We start from the raw sequence: 22,791 nt of genomic DNA, 5'->3' as shown, positions 1-22,791 counted from the left end.
GAGCTGAAGGGAAAGCACTGGGAGTTGGTGGAGAACATCCAAGCTCACGTTACAAGGTTTCTGAGAGGCATTCCAGTCGAGGAGTTCCAGGATGCTTTCCAGGCGTAGCAGAATCGACTCTGCAGGTGTAATGATGTAAGAGGAGACAATTTTGAAGAATTTCAACCATTTCTATCAATCAGATAAATAAATATATTTTTCTTAGAAGATGTGCATTACTTTCATAATGCATCCTGTAATTCATTTACAACTGTTTGTATTTTGTAACTTATTTTAGCTGCAAATCACTATTACACATTCCCAACAAACAAAATCATTTAGCTTTTTACTTTCAACAAGTCTAGCATACTGTGTGATTTTTATTACAGAAATAAGAGCAGTGGAGTCTACAAGACATTTTTTTCACATGAAACACATGCAAAAAAAGAAAATTCACCTGTGAAGAGAGTCTCTGTTCTGTGGCCTCTCTGGAAGACATTTTGGGTTCCAATCATGTGTGGGGGAGCATGTCAATTCATGAAAGATATGATATCATTCGTTAATCCATACATTTTGAGGTAAGCAATTATTTATTTTTGTGCAATGCGTAGACAGTGTACAGTCTATAATATAACGTAAAACTTATATCTCTATTTTTCTCACTTCTTGAGATTGGATTTTCAATCATTTTATCAGTATTATCATATCAGCCAAGAAATTATAAGCTGTTAGTGGTGCATTTATGACTGAAATAATTTATGATTGTGGAAGAAACATTGAGTTTCTAAATAGAGGCCTGTAACCCTAAGGGTTTGTCCTTGTGATTTATTGATCACCATAGAGAGGGCAACTTTCACTGGAAACTTAGATGCTTGAAATTAAAGGGCAAATTTGATTGTAATAGGTATTCTGGAAAAGAGTATTTCTTCCCCTATTGCAGAACCAGTTAAAATGCTATCTTATGACAAAATTTAAGGATTTTATCAACTGTCGGTAGCTCTAAGTTAAGAAGAAGCATTACCGAGATATCAACTTTTAAATCAAGCTTATGAAGTGGACAAAAGGTAGTTCCAATGTGTTAAGAAACTCAACTGAGTAATCCATCACGTGATCTTCTTCAATAATTAATGCTAAAGATAAATAAGATGTTATTTCACCACGAATAATGTTTAAAATTTTGCTCTTAATTTGGTTTATACCCGTACTATAAATTTTGAGGGCTGAAATACCTCTGCATGATAACCATTCAGCATTGTGGTATTGTTTGGCAAGTCTGGAAACATGACATTTGTAAAATGTAACTGTCTTTGGCAGATGAATAACAGCAAACATTTACTATCACCAGTTTAAATGTGTATACATTATTATATTTATTATTCTTGACTTTGACAGGTTATTAAGCCAAGTCCATAAATATAATGGAGTGTTAAGGTACTTTTCAAGAACAGTAGGGCGTAGCTCGGAAGGATATTCAAAATAGGAACAGGCCTACATGTTAACCAAGGACCTGAATAATAATGTCCATGTAAAATTTCAGTACAATCAGTCCTGCAGTTTTTTACTTGATTGAGTAAAACACACACACAAACACAAAAACAAAATACAGTCACCTGCGAAGACAATCTCTGTTCTGTAGCCTCTCTGGAAGACATTTAGAGTGCCACTCATGTGTGGGGAAACATGTCAAGTCATGAAAGATGTGATATCATTCGTTAATCCATACATTTTAAGGTAAGCAGACACTTACTTTTTGTTCAAGCAATGTTTATAAAAATAATATGTTTCATATAACGTAAAGCTTAAGAATATTTCTGTTTCCCTCATTTTTAACACACACACCATTATATATGTATATACTGCAATAGTATAGATGTATTTGTATACATCTACATATTTATAGTCGTACATTGATTATGACGTAAATTAAGAATTATATCATATTTGTATTGTTGAGCAGCTGATGTTCGCGCATAGAATCAGTAGACACACTGACATTACAAGAACAAAATTAAAAAATATGAACTTCAAGTCAAACCTCAATAGTTGGATACTTTGTTTGTCCAACTAGGTTTTTTCCACCTACAAATTGTTTGCAAATATTCAATCAAAATATATTCGAAAATAAAATGTAAATCAATTATTGTGTAACTATTGATATACTAGTATTTCATCCTTTTGCTACAAAACGGTACTACCATCTTTTTAATATCGAATATTTACCACTTTAAAAACGTTAAGAAATTACAGATTTACATTTGGGAAAATATCATTAAGACGCATGGAGAAATAAATCACTTAAACACAACACAAACTAATCTTTCCGTCTATTACACCAGCACAATGACTCTTCCAAAAGTTATATTTATATCTAAAAAAAAGGGAATGATATCTTTAAAAAACTGCTTTTTATTAATTATTACAAGAAACATTCTTACAAATTTACTTACTTCTTATGTCTATTCAAAACGTGAACAATTAGTAAGACATTTTTAACATAATTGTTAAATAATTTAATAATATCTGGCATTGAAACTTGTAATTATTACAATAATAGAGTAATAATGTACAAAATCTTATCAAGTATGGTTTAATTACACAATAACTACCGTACAGGTTGATCCAGGAAAAGTAATAAAATAATTTTAAAGTTCTTATCAGGCTATAGAAGTAAAACTGGCACTGATGTCTGGATATTAATGTGTTATGCTATACAATTGAATTAAAAGCATTCTGATTATGATTTCAATATAAACCTATAATTACCTATATTTTTTTTATTGTTCTTTAGTGGTCGATTTTTCATCTTAGTAAATAGAATGTCATCTTCATTTGAAATGTCAAGTAAACAAAACTGGACACAGATCTACCAGTAAGTTAGTTGTATATTTGATTTAAATACCGATAATTAGTTAGTTAAAATAATACCATTGGTTGTGAATTTATCAGTGTCTTTGTAACAACATATGTAAATGTATTTGTGTCAATCTCAATTTTTAATTTATTACAAGAGGCTGCCACTTTTATATTCTTTTCATATTTGAAAGAATTATTTCTGTACTTTGTTTTATATAAAATAGAATCAGCTAATCAACACAATGGCCATAGTAAAGAGGCAGCACTTTTAGTTGTAGTATTGCAGAAGTACCATGGGTTTAGAAGTTACACTGTTTGCTGATTTATTGTGAAGAATGCATTAGAAAGCTATATGTTAGGCCAGCCACTCACAGATCAAAATGTTTTGACTAGGACTTAAAGCAAAATTTCTTGACTGGTTATCCCACCTGTATACAGGTTGAGGCGTTTTGGTTTGAAACATAAAATAAATAAGCTCTGATGCACTATAATCTCCACACTAAAGAGTGTGTGTTTTTAGATTACTCTGTCTTTTAGATGTACATATGATCTTGTCAATGTTTTGTGTAAAAAATGACATTAGAAGATTTATTATTATTAAGTTAAACCTAAATGTATTTTAATTTTTACTGAAGCTACGCAATTTTTAATGTTATATTAACTGTCTGTAGTATTGTATTTAATTTTACTTCTACCAATATCATTGACAATGTAACCTGTTTTGTAGGCTTTTCCTATTTATTAAACGTTATGTAACAATAATGAGTGATTGATTATATTTAAGTATTAATTAGAACTAGTGTAAGTGATATATTATATTACATGTATACAAATTTTATCTCAAGAGCTGTTATACCCTTCACAGCAGAGGGTAAGGTTGTATCTTTTTCACACATCATAGCTTGTGTCCAATCAAGATTATAGCATTGAAACTTTATTGTTAGTAAAAAAAAGAGAACTGATTCCAACATAGAGCCCTGAGGTACCCTTCTAGAATTGGCCTTATTGGCCTCGAATGGCCATATTGCATACTTTTTGTAGGTGATGTTTAGACAGTTAAAGACTTTATGAAAATCTAAACCTAAGTACCTAAATTTAACCCAGAAGGGTTCACCTCTTCCTGCTAGTAGAACCAGCACTGGTATAGAAAAAAACCAATATTGACATTTACATATGTGTAACCTAATGGATGTCGAAGAGTGGCACATTAAAAATCACAAATATTGAGATATTGTGATAAAGGGATAACTTAATTGATAGGTCAAGTTTATATAGAGGATGATTTTTGGAGGGAGTAGGGCTCTCTTAGGTTAAGGTTTTCGAAACCTAACTGTTAGAGCCCCTGCTTAAACAGAGCAAACCTCCTCCTCTTCTAAGATAGCATGACTGGGGTAGCCCAATTTTCTTCCTCATGATGGTTATACCTTGGGATCTCGGTAGGAGGCAGCTGCAAATCCTCACCCTTATCGGTCCTGAATATCAAATAGTCCTGCAAGTTTGAGACTGTATAAGTTCTGGTGATTGAAACAATTTAATGAGTTTGTTGATTAAATATTGTTTATGTGTTAAAGACTTAACTGCCCAGATAAATTTGAATCGTTTACAGTTTTACTGGTTCTATACTGCAATACATTCTACTTGTACATTACTAAATGATGTTTCTCAAATCATGTTGTGTGACACAGTTTGATGATCCAGTTTGTGGACAGTGAAGAATACATGTGGAGAGGGTTCGTCTATGCAATCAGCATGTTCATTACAGCAGAGCTTCAATCTGTCCTTGCCCACCAGAATCTCATGACCATGCTCAGGGTTGGTCTCAACAGCAGGACTGCAATCATGTGTGCAGTTTATAGAAAGGTCTCAGGATAAAATTATACTAGTTGTATTCTATTTTATCAATTACAGTTTTAAGGATATATTACCATTCCCTCCAAGTGGTAAGGCTGAAGATATCCAACCAAAAAAGTTACTTGCCACTGGCAAGGTTGGATATATCAAAGCTAACATAACTTTTTTTACAAATTCTATTTAATTTATTAAAACAATTTGAAATCCTATAATTATGCATAGAATAAATTGGTTGGAATATATATTTTTTATAAAATAATGTCCAAAAAACATATTTTACAGAAAAGAAGATGCATGTATTATACATTTTAATAATAATAATAATAATAATAATAATAATTTTATTTGTCATGAAAATGTATTACATCATTGACAAAGTCATAGTATATTGCTTATTGTTAACCAAGTCAATACAATAGTCAATAAAGTCTTACAAGTAAATTAAATAAAATAAATAAAAAATCACAAAAATGACAGTACAAATTGTCAGTAACAGTAACAAACACATTAAAAATCAATACTTTTGGTGTTGAAGAATTCATCTAGACTGTAAAACGGATTCTCCAACAACCAGGAATATAACTTATTCTTAAAGATATCAAAGGGATATGAGCAATATTTTTTTCTCCAGAAAGTTATAAATTTTCAAAGATACTACAACATGACTGGTGAGGGTTTTGCTTAATCGAAAATGTCCAATTTCAGCATTGTTTCGATTACGCGTGTTGTGGTCATGAATTTTATGTTTAAAATTTAACAAATTTGGATTTTTATGGATGTAAACCACCGAGTCATATATATACAAATTTAGAACCGTCTGAAAACGAAAATTTATGAAATGGGGTTTGCAATGCTCTCTGGTATCACACTTTTTTAGAGCCCTAATTGCCTTTTTTTGTAATACTAGTATTTCGGAAATTCTGGTGCAATTACCATATAGGACTAATCCATATCTAAAAACAGATTGGAAAAAGGCAAAGTATGCGGCTCTTATAGAATTTAGTGGTACAATATCATTCAGTCTACTCAGAAGATAAATGACTCGTGAGAGTCTTTTATTTAGATAATCAATATGTGTTGCCCATGTCAAATTTCTATCAAGGTTGATACCCAAGAATTTAACTGAGTCTGAATAGCTTTCGTCCAATGACCCAGCAATATGCCTAAGAGTAAAACAACATTTTTGTTGTTTTGTCTTTATTTAGCAAAAACCCATTAGCATGAAAACCAGTTCTTTATGAGTATAGCAATAAATGTTGTGAAATGTGGTTTATTATTTAGTAATTACTGTTTATTATGCATTTATTTTTTGTTAATATCTCAAAACAATACTTTATAACATTATCTTCCATTACGTATACATATGACTAAGTTTAACCAACAAACAGTATTTTTAATACATTTTTCAATATTTGCACCCTTGATGTAAAGTGCTCACCATGTCACAAAACTGTAATTATTCATGAAAGCACTTTTTTATAAAATTTACAACTTAATTTTCATAACACTTGTTAAGTATTAGGAGTTTCATTATGGAATTTTGATACACTGTTTTTGGTAGTTCATATTATATAAAATTCTAATTGCAATAAGTAATTCCTGAACATTGTCAAACATATTTTTTTGATTTAATATAATACAATATGGACAATGTGTTGTATACTTCTAAGCAATCTAGAGGATAAAACATTATAATATATTCTGCTTTATTGATTTCAACTATACAATGAAATTATCAACAGTTTATTCTTGCTAGTTTGAAAAGTTTACAGCAGAAATCAACAGAATAGTTTTTGTTTTATCCGCTAAATTGCTCAGGAGTTGACAACACAATGTATAATGGTGTTTTGTATCTCTTAAATCTTTAGAAGCATACAACACTAAGTTTACATGGTGTTTATCTCCCAAATAAAGTACACACGGTTTATTGCCTACTATATATTTTGACTGTTAATAATGACTGGACATAGTGTTTTATAGCACTATCTAGAGCAAAAATGTACATCATGGACATAGTTTTTCAATTTCATAAAAAATGAACATGGTGCTCTTTACCTCCGAGGTATGGATATATTCTTGTGTTTTTGGTGAAAAATCTACCTTCACTGTGACACTAGTCATGTACCGACTTTACGACAGCTGATGTAGTAGTAATGTGTACTAGCTGCAGTCAGTGTGTTAAACATGAAGAGTTTACAATTATCCTTTAACTTTATGTCTTGTTATGATATATGATGATAGAAATTAACAAATATAATTGGTTATTTCAAAATTGAAATTTATGTGCAGTCCCTGCGAATCTCCAATGCAGCTCGCAAGGAAAACACAATGGGAGAAGTTGTAAACTTGATGGCAGTAGACGCACAGCGTTGCTATGAATTTTCACAGTACCTACACCAAACATGGGCCAGTCCATTGGTTATCCTGACAACTCTCTATATCCTCTGGCAGATCTTTGGTAAATTATATTTCATTAAAGTAACATGCTTATTTCATAGATTATTCCAGTTTTATCTCAATTCTTTAAAAAGTATTGATTTTATTACTAACTCAAACAGTTGCAATGATCTTTTCAGTTTATTATAAATTAACTCTATCATAGTTTTTACCACTGTATTCATTACACTAACTGCTTTATAGTTTGAAGAGTCTATATATAGAATGGTAATAAATAAATGGAGGTATACTCATTCACTCACTCCTACTTTTGTTGGTGAGCAGAGTGAGATGCTTCAGATATTTTTATTGTCAAATACATGAACATGAAATACCTAAATACATTATTAGACATACATAAAAGATGTAATAATAATAATGTAATTAAGGTACTGTGAAGTAACATTGTCATGTTTAAGTCAATTGAACATTATAATTTAAAATATACATAATTAAAGCAATACAATTGCATAAGGCAGTAAAATAACAGATAACTGTATAAAACAGAAATTACTTTTGGGAATAATATAATTATAGTAAATAATAACAAACAACCCCTCTCTTATAGCTGAGCATATGAACAAATTTTTTGTAGAAACAGCAGAAGAAACACTAAACATAAACAGGACAGGCCTACACTGTGCTGCACCCCCTATTCCAAATAGCTCCATCAAGCAGTTCTCAGCAACTTTACAATTTTTCCCAACCACTGAAAAAGAAGTCATAGATGTCATAAACTCTCTTAAATCCAAACTATCACGTGGTTTAGATGAGGTCCCAACCAAAGCTATCAAGTTTTGTGTTAAACAACTAGCTGCCTCTCTAGCAGCGGTCATTTGAACATGGACACTTTTCCTCATTACTAAAACTATCCATAATTTATCCCAAATATAAGAAAGGAAGTAATACAAAAATGGAATATTACCAACCAATTTCTCTGTATTCTCATTTTCGAAAATAATAGAAAATATTGCAATAAGAAGAATGATTGAACATCTTGAAAAACAAGACCTGTTATCAAAACATCAGCACAGCTTCCTGTCCACAGTTAGCATCATCCATTTGGTCAATATTGCTTATATGACTAAACACATACATAGCATTATGGACTTTTTCCAAAGTTTGGTAACACTGGTATACGCTATAAAATACTGAATTATATTTTACAAATTAATTACTTTACTCCAGTTTTTAATTATTATTATTATTTTACCTTGCAAAATATTTTGTTGGCAGGCTTGGCAACATTAGGTGGACTGGCTCTTACAATGAGTGTGTTTCCAATAAGTACTTTTGTTGCAAAAAAAGTCAAACTCCTGCAGATGGAACAGATGACATATAAGGACAAAAGGATCAAACTGATGAGTGAAGTCTTAACTGGAATCAAGGTTACAGACAAATATGGGAGCCACGTTGTGTGCCCTTTAATTTATAGTAATAAATCGTGTAAATGGTCCATTGGACTCAATTGAAAGAAAAAAAAACATTACAATTTATGAAATTGGTACATTTTGCATAATTGCTATGAAAGTTTATATTACAGATTAAACAATTACACAGTCAAAGTCTTTTCTACGATAATTGAGACTAATATCTGGTTTTTTATTACCTATTCTGTTGAATAAGTGTTGAAAAATGACATTTGTAATTTATTTACCTAAAGAACTAAATAGATAAATTGTGTGCCTCATCCCTGTTCTATGGTCAGGTCTGTTTAGATCGACTTTGAAGATTCATTGAACTGGTTAAGACTGCTGTAAGAGAGGAGTGCTATAAGGGAAACTCCTTTTCTCTCAGTAAAAACCGATATATTGTTTTTTTTAGTTTGGCAGTGCAGACCTGAATTGTGGCAAAATGATAGAATTAATTGTATCAATCCAGCTTCCTCACAGTTGGTAGTTTCTTCCTCCATGAATGAAGATACATTCAGGGGTTTAAAAACAGACTTCTACCAATAATGTGTAACTTCTGCCAGCACTACCCTGTTTGTTTGAATGAATTAGAACTATACAAGCCTAAGAGCCAGTGTGCTTTCTAAGTTTGTACAGTCTCATATAAATATGTGTCTAGGATGATTTCTAAAGGGAAAACCTGAAGTAAGTAACACTCATTAATTAGTAACTCCAAGATTTTCTACAAAAAACAGTAAACAAGAAAAAGTCCTCTTAGGAATGAAAACCCCCAAAGTAACGTAACCCCATGATCCAATATCTTATTCTAATTACATAATTGAAACATACATTTTCTGTAGAACTCCTCTTAACTATTGTGTCCCCTTATTACTATATTATTACTTATATTCTGAAATCCTTCATGGTAGGGGACTAAAATAAATTGTTAGTCTTTTCTATGTTTATTCAATTTCTTGAACTATTAAAATGTTTTTATACATTTGTTGACAGTTTTTATAAAGATATTTGTTTAAATACTCATGTCCAAGGATATGCATTTGTAGCCTGAATTGATGCAACTTTGAACTACTCAGGTTATAAATAATTTGGAATCTCAATATCTGTAAGACTGTATTTAGTCCTACGTGCAATAAATTGAATTTGAAGCGCTTGAATTACTTTTATATTTATTCCACGATTTTGGCCATTAAAATATCTAATACACTTCCCAAACTAACAATAGTGGATTTAAAGTTTGTTTTAATAAAATCAGATGGACCATTGTTATGATTTATTACTTTATGCACTAATCTAAATAATATTTACTCTAACTCTAGATTATATTTTATTTGTTCTAAATATGCAAATATTTTCTCATTAAATAATCTTATAGGGGAGATCGAGGCAATACCGTACATTGAGGTAATACCGTACACAAGGTTTGTGACGTCTAAAAGGCGACTACAGCGCTGAAACTATTGCTGCTACCTCGCGACAACAATACGAAACACATCCAGAAAGCTGCACCGCGTTGTTTAACAAAACAAAGTTTTTATAGTTTCTTCAGTTTTCTTCTTATTTGAATTCTTGCTTCATCAGAGGTAAGTAAAACTCTGCTCCAGTTATAGTCTTTACACTATTGGTATTATAATCTTTACATATAAGATCATAAAAGTATAACTACGACCTTCCTAGTTGGTGTATTTTTTAGGTTATGAATTTTAATGATACGCAAGACAGATCGGGGCAATGCCGTACAAAGCGTACGGTATTCCCCCAACAAGTGTACGGGATTACCCATAATGCAATGTTATGATAAAAATTGTTCTTAAAACATTTATCTTAATATCTAATTCTAAATTCTTCTTTAAATGTCTATAAAAAATACTTTTTCAACAGATGGTGAGAAACCGTCCACGGCTGACGCAGAAAGCAAGCTGGGCTAATGAGATGATGAAAGCTGCTATCAAGGCTGTGAAAGAAGATGGCAAGAAACTTCGAGAGACTGCTCGATTTTACAACATTCCCGTGATGACACTCCATGATCGACTACAAACAAATAATTCGAGTGAGGCACAGTTAGGACGAAAACCCACGTTCACCAAAGAACAAGAAAACGATATAGCACAGCAGGTATTAACTTTAGCTAAAGTATTCGATGGGCTGACTCCAACTGAGCTTCGTAGACCAGTGTTTGAATATGCAGAAGTGAACAAAATAAAACACAACTTTAATATCTCATGTAAAATGGCTGGGTGGGACTGGTTGCAAGGGTTTCTCAAAAGAAATCCAACTGTTAGCGTTAGAAAACCTGAGGCTACCAGCTTGGACAGAATATCAGCTTTTAATGTTGAAGAGGTAAAGTTGTTTTATTCAAACTTGAAGTTTGTTATGGATAAACATCGCTTTTCTTCTGCAAACATCTATAACTTTGACGAAACGGGCATATCAACTGTTCAGAAACCTGGGAATATTCTGGGTCCCAAAGAGGTAAAACAGGTTGGTGCTGCTACTAGTTGGGAACGGGGGGAAAATGTAACCATTTGTTATGTTTTAGTGCTGCGGGTACTTACATCCCTCCAGTGTTCATTTTCCCTAGGTTGAGAATGAGCCCACTTTTGAAAAAAGATGGCCCTATAAATGCAATTTACGAATGCAGCAAAAATGGCTGGATTAATGAAGATTTGTTTTTGGTGTGGTTGGACCATTTTATTGCCTATGCAAAACCAACAAAGGAGAGTCCTGTTTTGCTAATCATGGACAACCACACCACCTTAGCTGCCTACAACAAGTGCAAGGATAACAATATTGTAGTAGTTACAATACCTCCACATACATCACACCGACTGCAGCATCTGGATGTAACCTTTTACAGTTCCTTGAAGGCAGCCTTTGCTCGAGAGTGTTATTCATTTATGAAAGTAAATGCATTTACCAAGATAACTCCTTACGATATTGCATCCCTGTTCAACAAGGCATAAATATCAAAGTTGCAAACATTGAAAAGGGAGTTTCGGGATTTGACAAGACTGGAATATTTCCTTTAGATACAGAAACATTTTCAGAAGAGGATTTTACAGTATTGAATCCTAATGAATCTGCTCTCGTATCAGTTGTCGATGAAGAGCCACAAAAAAACATCCACGAAATTGCTGTACCAACAGTTGGGCAGGTTCAACACGAAGCTTTAGATCATGGTCCTAAACCATCAACGTCAAGACAGGTCATGGATGTTGACAAACCAACCCAAATGAAGATCTTCATCCTCTGAAGTCAGGCAATGCATCACTTGTACCTTTTTCTAATATTTCTCCTCTTCCATGTCCCAAAAAGACTTCTAAAAAACCGAACTCAAGAAAGCAGCATTCATCAATTCTCACTCTCACCCCTAATAAAATAAAACTTGAGTTAGCAGCTCTCGAAAAAGAAGAGAGGAATAAGCGTAAGGAAAACAACAACCTTAAAAAGCCTCTAAAAAGGTTCTGAAACCAAAAGGTAAGAGCAAGTACAGAAAGTCTGACTCAAAATTGTTCAAACCAAAACATGAGGTGACAAAGGCAAAGAAAAAGTTATGTCACAGAAACATTTCGTTCAGCTCATCAGAGGACGAAGATAAATGCAAGGAAATAATTCTATGCGATAACAATGAAATGGATGACGTAGACCTTCTCAGCTTTGGAGATTCTGGGGCCATATCAGGAAAGGAATTGCCTACTGAAGCTGGTTGCTGTCTTCTTTGTGGGGAGATTGGGAGGGACAGTGAACTTTGGTTCAGGTGTGGTTTTTGTGCAGGTTGGGTACATGCAGAATGCAGTGCTGCCGATTCGGTCGAGAACTTTGTATGTGACTATTGCAAAAATGTATCATAGATTTTTGTAATATTTTCTTAAAACTTAGATTTATTGTTTTCTTATATTTTGACGACAAAATGTGGGCTAACTTAGCTAATTTGTAATTTTTTTGAAGATTGTAATTAATACGTAACACTAAATACATTTTAATTGTGTTGTATTACAGTTTTTTTTTCATAGCTGCTATAGTGTACGTTATTACCCCAACACAAGTACGGAATTGCCCCAAACCTTGGGGCAATTCCGTACAATGCAATGTTCTAATAATTTTTATCTCAACTATGTTCTACTTGTAGAAAAAATTTTAAAAAAATCTATTTTGTAAATAACCTTTTAATAATCATTATATACAAATTTCAGATAGAAATATTGAAAAATACATAAGATAGGTACCCTCTTTTCTTAGGTGTACGGTATTGCCTCGATCTCCCCTAGTTAACTAAGAAAATAATGTAATATACGTAGCAATTCTTCATGGTTTTATTTAAATTTATTTATGCTTTTTGTAATTGCTATTTCTTGTATTACGTTACCATAATTTAATTTAATAAATTTTACTGTTGTTATGTATTTTTTTTAGCAGTGTAAAGTATGTTATCTGTGCAGGTGTAAAATTATTGGTTTGCAAAATATGTGAGATTTAATAAAAATAGGTGACGGGTCTTTTACACTACTAATCGTTGACTCAACGACCCTTTCTGAGAAAATAACAAATAAGACAGGGTCATTTAGTCTACAGGTCGTTGAGACAACGACCCCATTTTGATATTTAAGATTTTCTACATAGGTTCGTTGTGACAACGACCCAGTAAAATGAATGAAAAGGGTCAATTACTCAACTGGGTTCGTAGCAACAACGCCACTTTTTGCCAGTTTAGTTTAATATTTCAAAAGATGGGTCGTTGTCTCAACGACCCTAAATTATATTAAATGCTTATATTGAAAGAACCAGGTCTTTTACTCAACCATTCTTTGTGTCAATGGACCAAAATGGAGAAATGTATAAGCAATGTGAAGAAGGGTCGTAGCGACAACAACCCATTTTTAACTCAATGGATAAAATATAGTAAGAGGGTCGTTGAGACAACGACCTACTTTTAACTGTTCAGAGGTTCTTTTAGTCTACTAGGGTCTTTGTGTCAACTGCGTGCAGCCGGACATTGTGGCGAGATGTTACTGCGCACCAGTCGTACGGCGCTGAATGTTGCGCTCGTATTGATGTAGCGTACATTATTCTCTTGCCACTATAAATTTACAAATGTAATAATTTGTTTTGTATTCATTTAAAATTATATTAATATAAACCCCTTTTACCGGATACAGATATACTTTATAAGCAGTAATGATAAGACATTACCAAGTAAGAGTGATAAAAATGGAATGCAAATAAATATTAAAAATGGAAATTGTAACGATAAATAGCAATTCTAAATATCAAGAATATAGATCAAATTAATAATAGTAGATAAAAACCTGGAATAACAAAAACCTTGTTTCTTTTATTTATGGTTGGTAGTTGTTAAAATAGCCATATATATATATATATATATATATATATATATATATATATATATATAAACAAATAAATATATATACACACATATATATATATGTATATATATATATATATATATATATATATATATATATATATATATATATATTACATACATTTTTGGTCTGTAGTGGTTATGGATTCTGGGGGTTGTGATCGTGAAAATCCTAAATATCTCCCGGAGATTCCAGCATAAGGTAAATTGCAACTGTTTATTATTACATGCACCTAAAAGTTTCCTTACCACCATTTTGTATTCTATTATTTTGTATCAAATGTTTGGTCAAATTTTCAAACATTTGTATCTGGTTTGAAAATTTTTAAATTTTGAAATAAAGTTTACTGTGCTGTTGGTAGAACACTTTTGCAAAAAGAGTTACGGGACAATGTTTATATGCGGCTTGATAAAAATACAAATACAATTTATAGGGAGATAAGAACTTCCCAAAATAAAAGCATTGCCTTATTATTTACAAAGATAATTATATTAATCTTTTAAATGTACATAAGTTTTCGAGTTTTATATAACTTCGTTACAAAAATACTTTCTGAATGGCAGTTGAATTGAAATATGGCGATATTCAGAGATACACTGACATTGCGAGTGACATTGGGAGTACTCAAAATAATTTAGTATATTGAAGGTAAAGGTTAGCAACTTGTAAAGGCGTGCCTTTGATCCGATTGTTTGCTTTATATGAGGAAATATTAATAAACTATCAGAAACACTCTACAACTAATGATATAATGCTCGGTGGCTCACACTGGATTTAAAATTGTAACATAAAAATCTAAAAATACAGACTGAAGGTCGTTCGGACTAGCGTGCGTTCGGATTACTGTGGACACGGATTCAAAGTGGACAGTTATTGAACGTTTAAAATGTTGATTGTGGGTGACACCATAGTGTGTACTGGCTAGCGATAGTACTAAAGATTATTTAGCAAGCAATTGGTATAAAGGTGCTAAAATTAACAGGATAGTCAACTTCTTAATTTTTTATTGTTGACATCAGTAACTATGGTTATGGAAAGTGAAACGTAATTTCATTCAAAATTTAAAGTCAGACCAAGCTACTGTAAAATTTTCAAAACTGCACTTCAATAATGCCACAGCAAAATTCCTTGTCGGCGGTCTAGATGTCAAGCCTGGACCTGAAATTCTCCGGGGCGGAACAACTCTGATGGACTGCCACAGCAAAATTCCTTGCCGACGGTCTAGATGTCAAGCCTGGACCTGAAATTCTCCGAGGCGGAACAACTCTGATGGACTGCCACAGCAAAATTCCTTGTCGACAGTCTAGATGTCAAGTCTGGACCTGAAATTCTCCGAGGCGGAACAACTCTGATGGACTGCCACAGCAAAATTCCTTGTCGGCGGTCTAGATGTCAAGCCTGGACCTGAAATTCTCCGGGGCGGAACAACTCTGATGGACTGCCACAGCAAAATTCCTTGTCGGCGGTCTAGATTTCAAGCCTGGACCTGAAATTCTCCGAGGCGGAACAACTCTGATGGACTGCCACAGCAAAATTCCTTGTCGGCGGTCTAGATGTCAAGCCTGGACCTGAAATTCTCCGAGGCGGAACAACTCTGAAGGACTGCCACAGCAAAATTCCTTGTCGGCGGTCTAGATGTCAAGCCTGGACCTGAAATTCTCCGAGGCAGAACAACTCTGATGGACTGCCACAGCAAAATTCCTTGTCGGCGGTCTAGATGTCAAGCCTGGACCTAAAATTCTCCGAGGCGGAACCACTCTGATGGATTTCCACTGCAAAATTCCTTGTCGACCACAATTTCTTATCAAAGATCTAGATGAGTAGCCTGGACATTAAAGATCTCAGTGGAAGAAATCAAATTTTACGGATTGCAACAACACAGTTCCCTGTCAACGGTCGAGATGGCAAGCCATGACCTGAAATTACTAGTTGAAGAAAATAATTCTTATAAATAGAAATACCGCCATTCCTTCTTATTGGCTTGAATGCCATTGTAGGATCTGACATTCTCTTGAATTTATGAATTGATCCAACTTACAGTAGTTACAAATTCTATAACAGCTTAGTAGTCTCAGGTACTGTCTGTACTTGGGGGGGTGGCGGAGGGTCAATTGTGAAATAAAGTTGTAAATGAATATGAAAATATTTCTTTTTATTTCAATGAACGATAAAAATCCTTAGTAATAGTTTAAAAAGATAACACACTATTGTGAATGAGCTGGTTTTAATGTTCAATAAAACTTACAAAACATTCTTATTCTGGCTGCATTTCACAAAGCTAAAATAGGCTGCATCTTATAATTTTGTCTTTTAGGAGACTTAAAAAACTCTATTGCACTTAAAGAAATACTGTAAAATATATAATCTCCTTTTCACCTATAACAAAATTATGCAGTGTTCAATAATATTTATCGTCACTGTGTTAAATAGAAGAAAATAAAAGAACCATTTTTCACTTTTATATTTCAGGGGATTTAATACCGTCTTCAGGAAGTTTTAAATTAAGTTAATACAAATCTATAAAACGTAAACAAGAATCATGAAATGATAAATTTAAACACAGTGCATAACATTTGATAAAGTCCAGCTGACGTAAAATTTTTCTTATTTAATCTTGTTCGAACAGTTGATTTTTAGAAAGGATGGAATAAAACTTTTAATTTTTGACAAATTTTTAATCTTTAACAATAATTTAAATTTATGTCTTTAAAAATTTGTATTAAATTTAGACCAAATGGGTTTTTTTTGTCTTCAACATGATTTAATGAGTTTGCTCTACGTGCTTTAGTTTTAATCTGTTGTAATTTTCATCAGGGAATGGTGGTAGTTGGTGTATTCCTTTTAATGTAAAACACTCTTGTTTATGTTCTAGACCATGTCTTGCTAATGGTTTTTCTTTATTTTTATGGAATATATCAAACCTATGCCCTGTCATACGGATTCATAAATGGTTAGATGTTTGGCCAATGTATTGTATGGAGCATTACTTGCAATTTATTTGGTATATTAGATTTTTAGAATTACAGTCATTGTTGTCAATTATAGGATGGCTTTATATGAAAAATATATATCAAAGGGAGATGTTGCGGCAAGCCAATCAACCTTTTCACCAAAACTACTTCCTTTTAATATTAGTATTTTTAAATAATTTGTTTAACTATTTTGCTACCAGGCAACTTATTTGCCTGGTAGCAAATAAAGGTGTGTCTCTGATGTTAAATTTCCAAAATATACATGTACGTATATTTTATATACGTAAACTCGAGACCGGTTGCAATAAAACTATTGCATTGTCTGCTAACGACACCATTTTGAGGAAGGAACCACCTCACCCGAGCCTTTACCTGAGACTACCTCACTGTTGTTTCTGTAGTTGTAGTTAGAATATTTAAGTTTCATTCCATTGATATTTGACCATAGATTAATTTAAACTGTTAAAACTATCCAATGCAAACAAACCTCTTTTAACAACTTATACATGTAATTAACAAATCGATTACATGGTATAGTTGATACGCTAAATATTCTACAGTTACACGATGGGATTAGCTACTGAGTGGTAAGAAAGTTTTGATATCAGATGATGTATATAGTGTCGACTACAGTAACTCACCTAGACTTATAAATGAACTCAATCAGATATAATACAAATAACATACGGGTAGTGGAGCGCACAGAATTCAAGTACGTATATGTTACAATATACCTAATATATTACGCTCAGCCGAAAAAATGAGTATACATGCGCCAAAATGGAGCTCCTTCTTGTCTATGTATAAATAAAGATTCATATAAAATTTAAAGCACACAAAAAAGACATTTTTAGAAATATCTTGCGGATGGATAGGGTACTTGTGTTACCATGCCACATCTAAAAATGTCATATGACTGTACACAGTTTGCTTACAAATTTATTTCTTCTGCGATTTTCCCGTCACTGTACGGTTAACCGCAATAGCAATTTAAAAGTGATCGCTATAAATCAGTAACCATATATAAGTCAATTCGTTTTCGATATATTGTGCGGTCATACAGACATACAGAAATTAAATCTTTCGTCCTTCTCAGATGAGTGGCTTCGGCACTGTCAATCGAATTCCTCATAGTGCATGTTTGGAGTTGTAGTTGTCAAAATTTAGTATTAGTGTTTTCATTTGTTTGCAATGTTTTCATTTTAACTTTAATTTGAACGTTGGGTACTGTTTGATTAACCATTTAATAATAATTAGAAACCTCAACCTGTTTCCGACAGAAGTAGAAATATGAATGACAGTTACATTATTTCAGTTTATGTACATGAGTGAAATATATTTTAATACATAAACAAGAAATGGGAATCATAACTAGAAATGTATGTCTTAAAAATATTTCTTATATTTTATAAATACAACTGTTACCAGACTTTAAATCTAGTTCAATAATATATACGTATAATAAACAAAATATTTAGATATAATACTTATACAAAGTATTTACCCTTATATCAGATGTTAGGACTAAACTCGGCACAGACGCAGCGCCTTCATGCCTACCGGGCTAGGAGTTGACTGATTGACCCTGTTTCGTTTGAAAGTGCTTGTTTGGGACGGAGGGGCGTTGAGACAACGATCAGTTGAGTAAACGCCCTAGAATGTCTTATTTGAGGTTAGATGCATTATAGGGTCTTTGAGTCAACGACCCCTTAATACATATATTTCAACTTATTCTGAAACTAGGTTGTTGATTCTACGAACCTTTTTCTACTTTTCAACTTTTAATTTATATTTGGGCCGTTGATACAAAGATCCGTAGTGTAAACGGCCCAATTTAATGAATTAGATAAAAAATATAGAAAAAGGGTCGTTGTGTCAACGAACCCACTTGTAGTTCTATTCTTATATTCGGTATATGGGTCGTTGTGACAAAGAACCATTGGATTGAACTTTTAGTTTTCTTAGTAAATCGGGTCGTTGTCACAACGCTTCGTAGAGTAAAAGACCCTCTGTTATTTGTTATTTTTTCAGAAAGGGTCGTTGAGTCAACGATTAGTAGTGTAAAAGACCCAACACTGATATTGCAAATATAAAAATAGGGTCGTTGAGACAACGATTCGTAGAGTAAAAGAGCTGCCCCCTAAAAATAATGTATATCTAACATAATTTTTTTGCTTCAGAAGAGCTAAAATGTAATATATTTCTTCCAAATGATGTTTATACAGCTTTTTCTATTCAAAATAACCAATAAAAATAATATAAAGAATAAAACATTTTACTTCTGTATTATTTAAAAAATAAAATATGACATTTAAATAAAATGCAATGAAGTTTTTATCAGTGTTCCCACCCAAACATAAGAAATTTCATTTCACCTCTGAATACGTTTTTTTAGTATCCTACCAATAATATAAAAAACCTATCTTTTTTTCTTGAGCCTATATAACATTTTGGAATGAGTGAAATACCTAATTGTAATTGTTATATACTTGCAGGTATTGAAGATGTATGCCTGGGAGACATGTTTCAGGGACCAAATCCTCAAGATTAGAGAGAAGGAAATTGCATTATTGAAGTCAGCTGCAATGTGGAACGCCTTCAATACCTTTATGTGGTTTGGTTCAACATTCTTGGTGAGATTGAGACTTTAAATAATATCAATCCCACAAAGTAAGATAGTAACAAAGTAAGTAGGTGACATTTATCAGGTTGACAAATTGGAACTGTAACCTCTTGTACTTGTCCAGCCACTAACTACTGATCTCTTATTCAGAAGTAGCTGTCCCCTCAGCTTGGCAGGCCATGTGTAGTGGCTGACTAGTTCCAAAGTCTCCACTCTGCGATTTAAATAGATGTAATTGAGCTTCAACTCTTTAAATGACCGGTTTAAATGATATTCTCTAACATATCAATGTTTATTAGATTTAGGCCTAGAATATTTTTTTATTGATTGTTTATTCTTTTGCAATTTAAAAATACAATAAATTATTCTTAAACAGGTCTCTAATATCAACAGAATATAAACAAATGTATATATTTTGGTGTTTGGCTCTACCAAATGTGTTAATAAATGAATCATTAGTTAAATAAATTGATATGATACGCTGTAGCAGCTACAGTGGCACTGACCTCACATAAAAAAACAACTCTAAATGATATTTGATCTGGTATGTGCTGCAGTGACAATTATTCATTTAATTTCTTATTTTGCTGAGAGATTGCAACACTTTCCAACTATCCATGGATAAGGATTGAATGTTACTCAATCTTTGCAATATATCAAGTGGCTTCACGTGGTGGTCTGATGAGCTGAGGGGCCGAAAGTAGTAATAAATCTCCGACCTGACATAGAAAACAGCCGTGGCCAACCATAATCGCCCATGAGCTGAGAGACAATCACATAAGCTGAAAAATGAGTGCAGAGGGTTAATGTGTCTCTGTAATATGTTATAATCCCAACATTTTCACAGTAATAATTTTAGAATTCATTAATATTCATTTTTTCTATGCACATCAGTAAAGATCTGCAGCTGAAATTCCTACAATGAAACATATGGAGAGATAATCATTCTCCAATTTCTATTCGTATTACATAATACACCTTGTATTATTCACTTCTTTTAATGATATAATCTCGTTAACAAATCAAAATTTCACTAATAGGGCTTTGTGTTGATATGACATGCACTACCAAAACATTAATTCCTAAACGTCTTTTGCAGCTTTCTCTCATTATATTTGGCACGTTTGTCATGATTGATGAACGCAATGTCCTCACTCCAGAAATAGCCTTTGTCACACTAGCATTGTTCAATATTATGAAAAATTCTGTCTACCTGTTTCCAGTGATGGTGCAGACTCTGCTTCAGGTCAGTGTTGTTAATCTCTGTATAATTAATAAAATACCCCCTGCAGAAAGGTTCATGTCTGGCTGGTCTATACTTTTATCTGGGCAACTCTATGAAAGTACAAGAGTGGCACATCAATAACCACAAATTTTCGAGATATTAGGGTGCAAGGGTGGATCGATAGGTCTAGTCTACTGCGGAGGAAGACTGTTGGAGTTGGTGGATCTCTTAGTGTTAAAGGCTGTAGTTAGCCTGAACATGAGGGAGTGCTGTCCCCAGTCTGCTTTGACTGGAGAAGCTGGAACAGAGCTGGCCTCCTCTTCTTGTAAGGTTTGAAAGATGGCTTATCCCTCAAGGATTAAACTCAAATGTTATGTATTTTAAGGAAATCAGCTTCTGCTTTGTTGGTCATTTTGTAGTTTATTTAAAAAAATTGTAGCTATTGAAAAAGTTTTGGGAACTTTTTTTCTTGAGTGTACATTTTTGGCCTAGTAGATATCAGATTTGTCATTTAATGTATGTAATGGTTTTAATATAAATTTAGTTATTTTGATGTATATTTCTTATGAGAATTTAGGAGTATATAAAATAACTAAAAATTATTCAAAAACAAAGAATGGCAATTTAAACTTTTTTGTAATGCATAGCCCAAATTGCATCAGTATTTCAAATTTCAAACTTGTGGCACATTTGGCGGTACCAAACATTTTACATTCATTAGTAGTGCCTATTAGAGATTTATATAAAGAGATGTTAACCTTTTCACTGCTAATGTCTGATTCACTTATCTATATCAGCATTATTTATCATGTATCTACCACTGCACAAGACTTGGTAATAGAGATATGTGACTGATATTAGTTGACTCTCATAATATGGTGGTACCGATACCAAGGTTTCATTAACTATAAATTATTCACAAATACTACAGTTAGAGTTTAATAGTTAATTTAATTCCACAGATGGAAGCAGGGCTCTTATATTTAGTAAGTTGTTTGCAATTTTTAGCCATAAATTAATTTATTCATCCTTACGTAAAACATTTTTGTTTCAGTTTATAGTTTCTTTTAAAAGAATAGAAAAGTTTTTAAATGCCGAAGAATTGGATTTGAATTCTGTTTCTCACGATGAAAGCAAAAGTAAGACATACCCTATAAATATGTTTGATCAATTAACATAGAATAATGTGTAGTACTAACAACCTCTTTTAAATGTTATATTAACACCAATAGATTACAGTTCTGTCACCTATACTTCTAAAAATTAGCACTGTATATGATACATATTTGATATACAGAGTGTAAAAAAGTTCCATACAGGCTTGATAATTTCCGAACGATTGTACAGTATATCATTACTATACCTACACATACATACATACACTTACATGTACTTTTTGAAGTAACTATCATATTTTTGTCGTGTCAGGGGGATGGCTCGCAAGGAATCAAAAGGAAATCTTAAAGGAGAGCATAGGTCTAGTAGTACATCAAATCAAGGTACTACTTTATTAGCAGAGTACAATGGCACAAATTAGACATCAAAGGGTTCACTCTTTGAAAAAATATGTTGGTTTAAATTTTGAAACATTTACAATGTAGGTCCTGTTCTAGATGGTTTAATGTTCTTGTCTTGGCTCAAGTTGTGAAAGTTAAACTTAGTAAATGAACATTGGACTTAAGAAATAGTTTGTAGGTGTTCCTGGACAAACAACACAAACTTCGAAAGATAATTTGGAAGGCAAATACAATACTTTTACTAACTCAAAAACATAGACAGCTCTAGACAAAACTTTCTGGGGGGAGCTAATTTAGTATGGGTGCACCACTGTGCCTGTGGGTATATAAACAATTTTTTTATAATCAAGCACCTGAAAATCATTATAGTAATTAATTTTCCAATTATTATATTATTCAAAAGCTTAACTTATCTAAAACTTGTTTTTTAAGAGTGAAATCTACAATTTCCTTACCTGAATTTTTTTCCACTTGTCAACTAAGTTATATACCTTTTAAAAAATTAAAAATAGCAGTTAGATGGGATTAGACTTAAATTTAAA

General features: G+C 32.6%; 1 protein-coding gene and 1 long non-coding RNA gene across 2 annotated transcripts in view; both read left to right on the top strand.

Moving 5' to 3' along the window:
* The first annotated feature begins 374 nt into the window (after window positions 1–374).
* Window positions 375–4,683, top strand: LOC124357020. Its single transcript, XR_006921914.1, has 3 exons — window positions 375–557; window positions 1,517–1,710; window positions 4,518–4,683. It is a non-coding gene; the product is annotated as an uncharacterized LOC124357020 (long non-coding RNA).
* Window positions 4,684–6,952: 2,269 nt separating this feature from the next.
* Window positions 6,953–22,791, top strand: part of LOC124357018 (multidrug resistance-associated protein 1-like) — an 80,187-nt gene continuing 64,348 nt past the window's right edge. Inside the window, exons 1-5 of the mRNA XM_046808389.1 lie at window positions 6,953–7,141; window positions 8,356–8,507; window positions 19,380–19,517; window positions 20,607–20,753; window positions 21,787–21,871. Coding sequence (XP_046664345.1) covers window positions 7,012–7,141; window positions 8,356–8,507; window positions 19,380–19,517; window positions 20,607–20,753; window positions 21,787–21,871 — 652 coding nt within the window. The 5' untranslated portion in view covers window positions 6,953–7,011. The remainder of the gene's footprint in view (window positions 7,142–8,355; window positions 8,508–19,379; window positions 19,518–20,606; window positions 20,754–21,786; window positions 21,872–22,791) is intronic.

This window comes from Homalodisca vitripennis, chromosome 3, assembly GCF_021130785.1.
Source record: "Homalodisca vitripennis isolate AUS2020 chromosome 3, UT_GWSS_2.1, whole genome shotgun sequence".
NCBI lineage: Eukaryota > Metazoa > Arthropoda > Insecta > Hemiptera > Cicadellidae > Homalodisca > Homalodisca vitripennis.
Note: the sequence above shows the minus strand (reverse complement) of the source record. Positions and strands in the feature narration are given on the sequence as shown.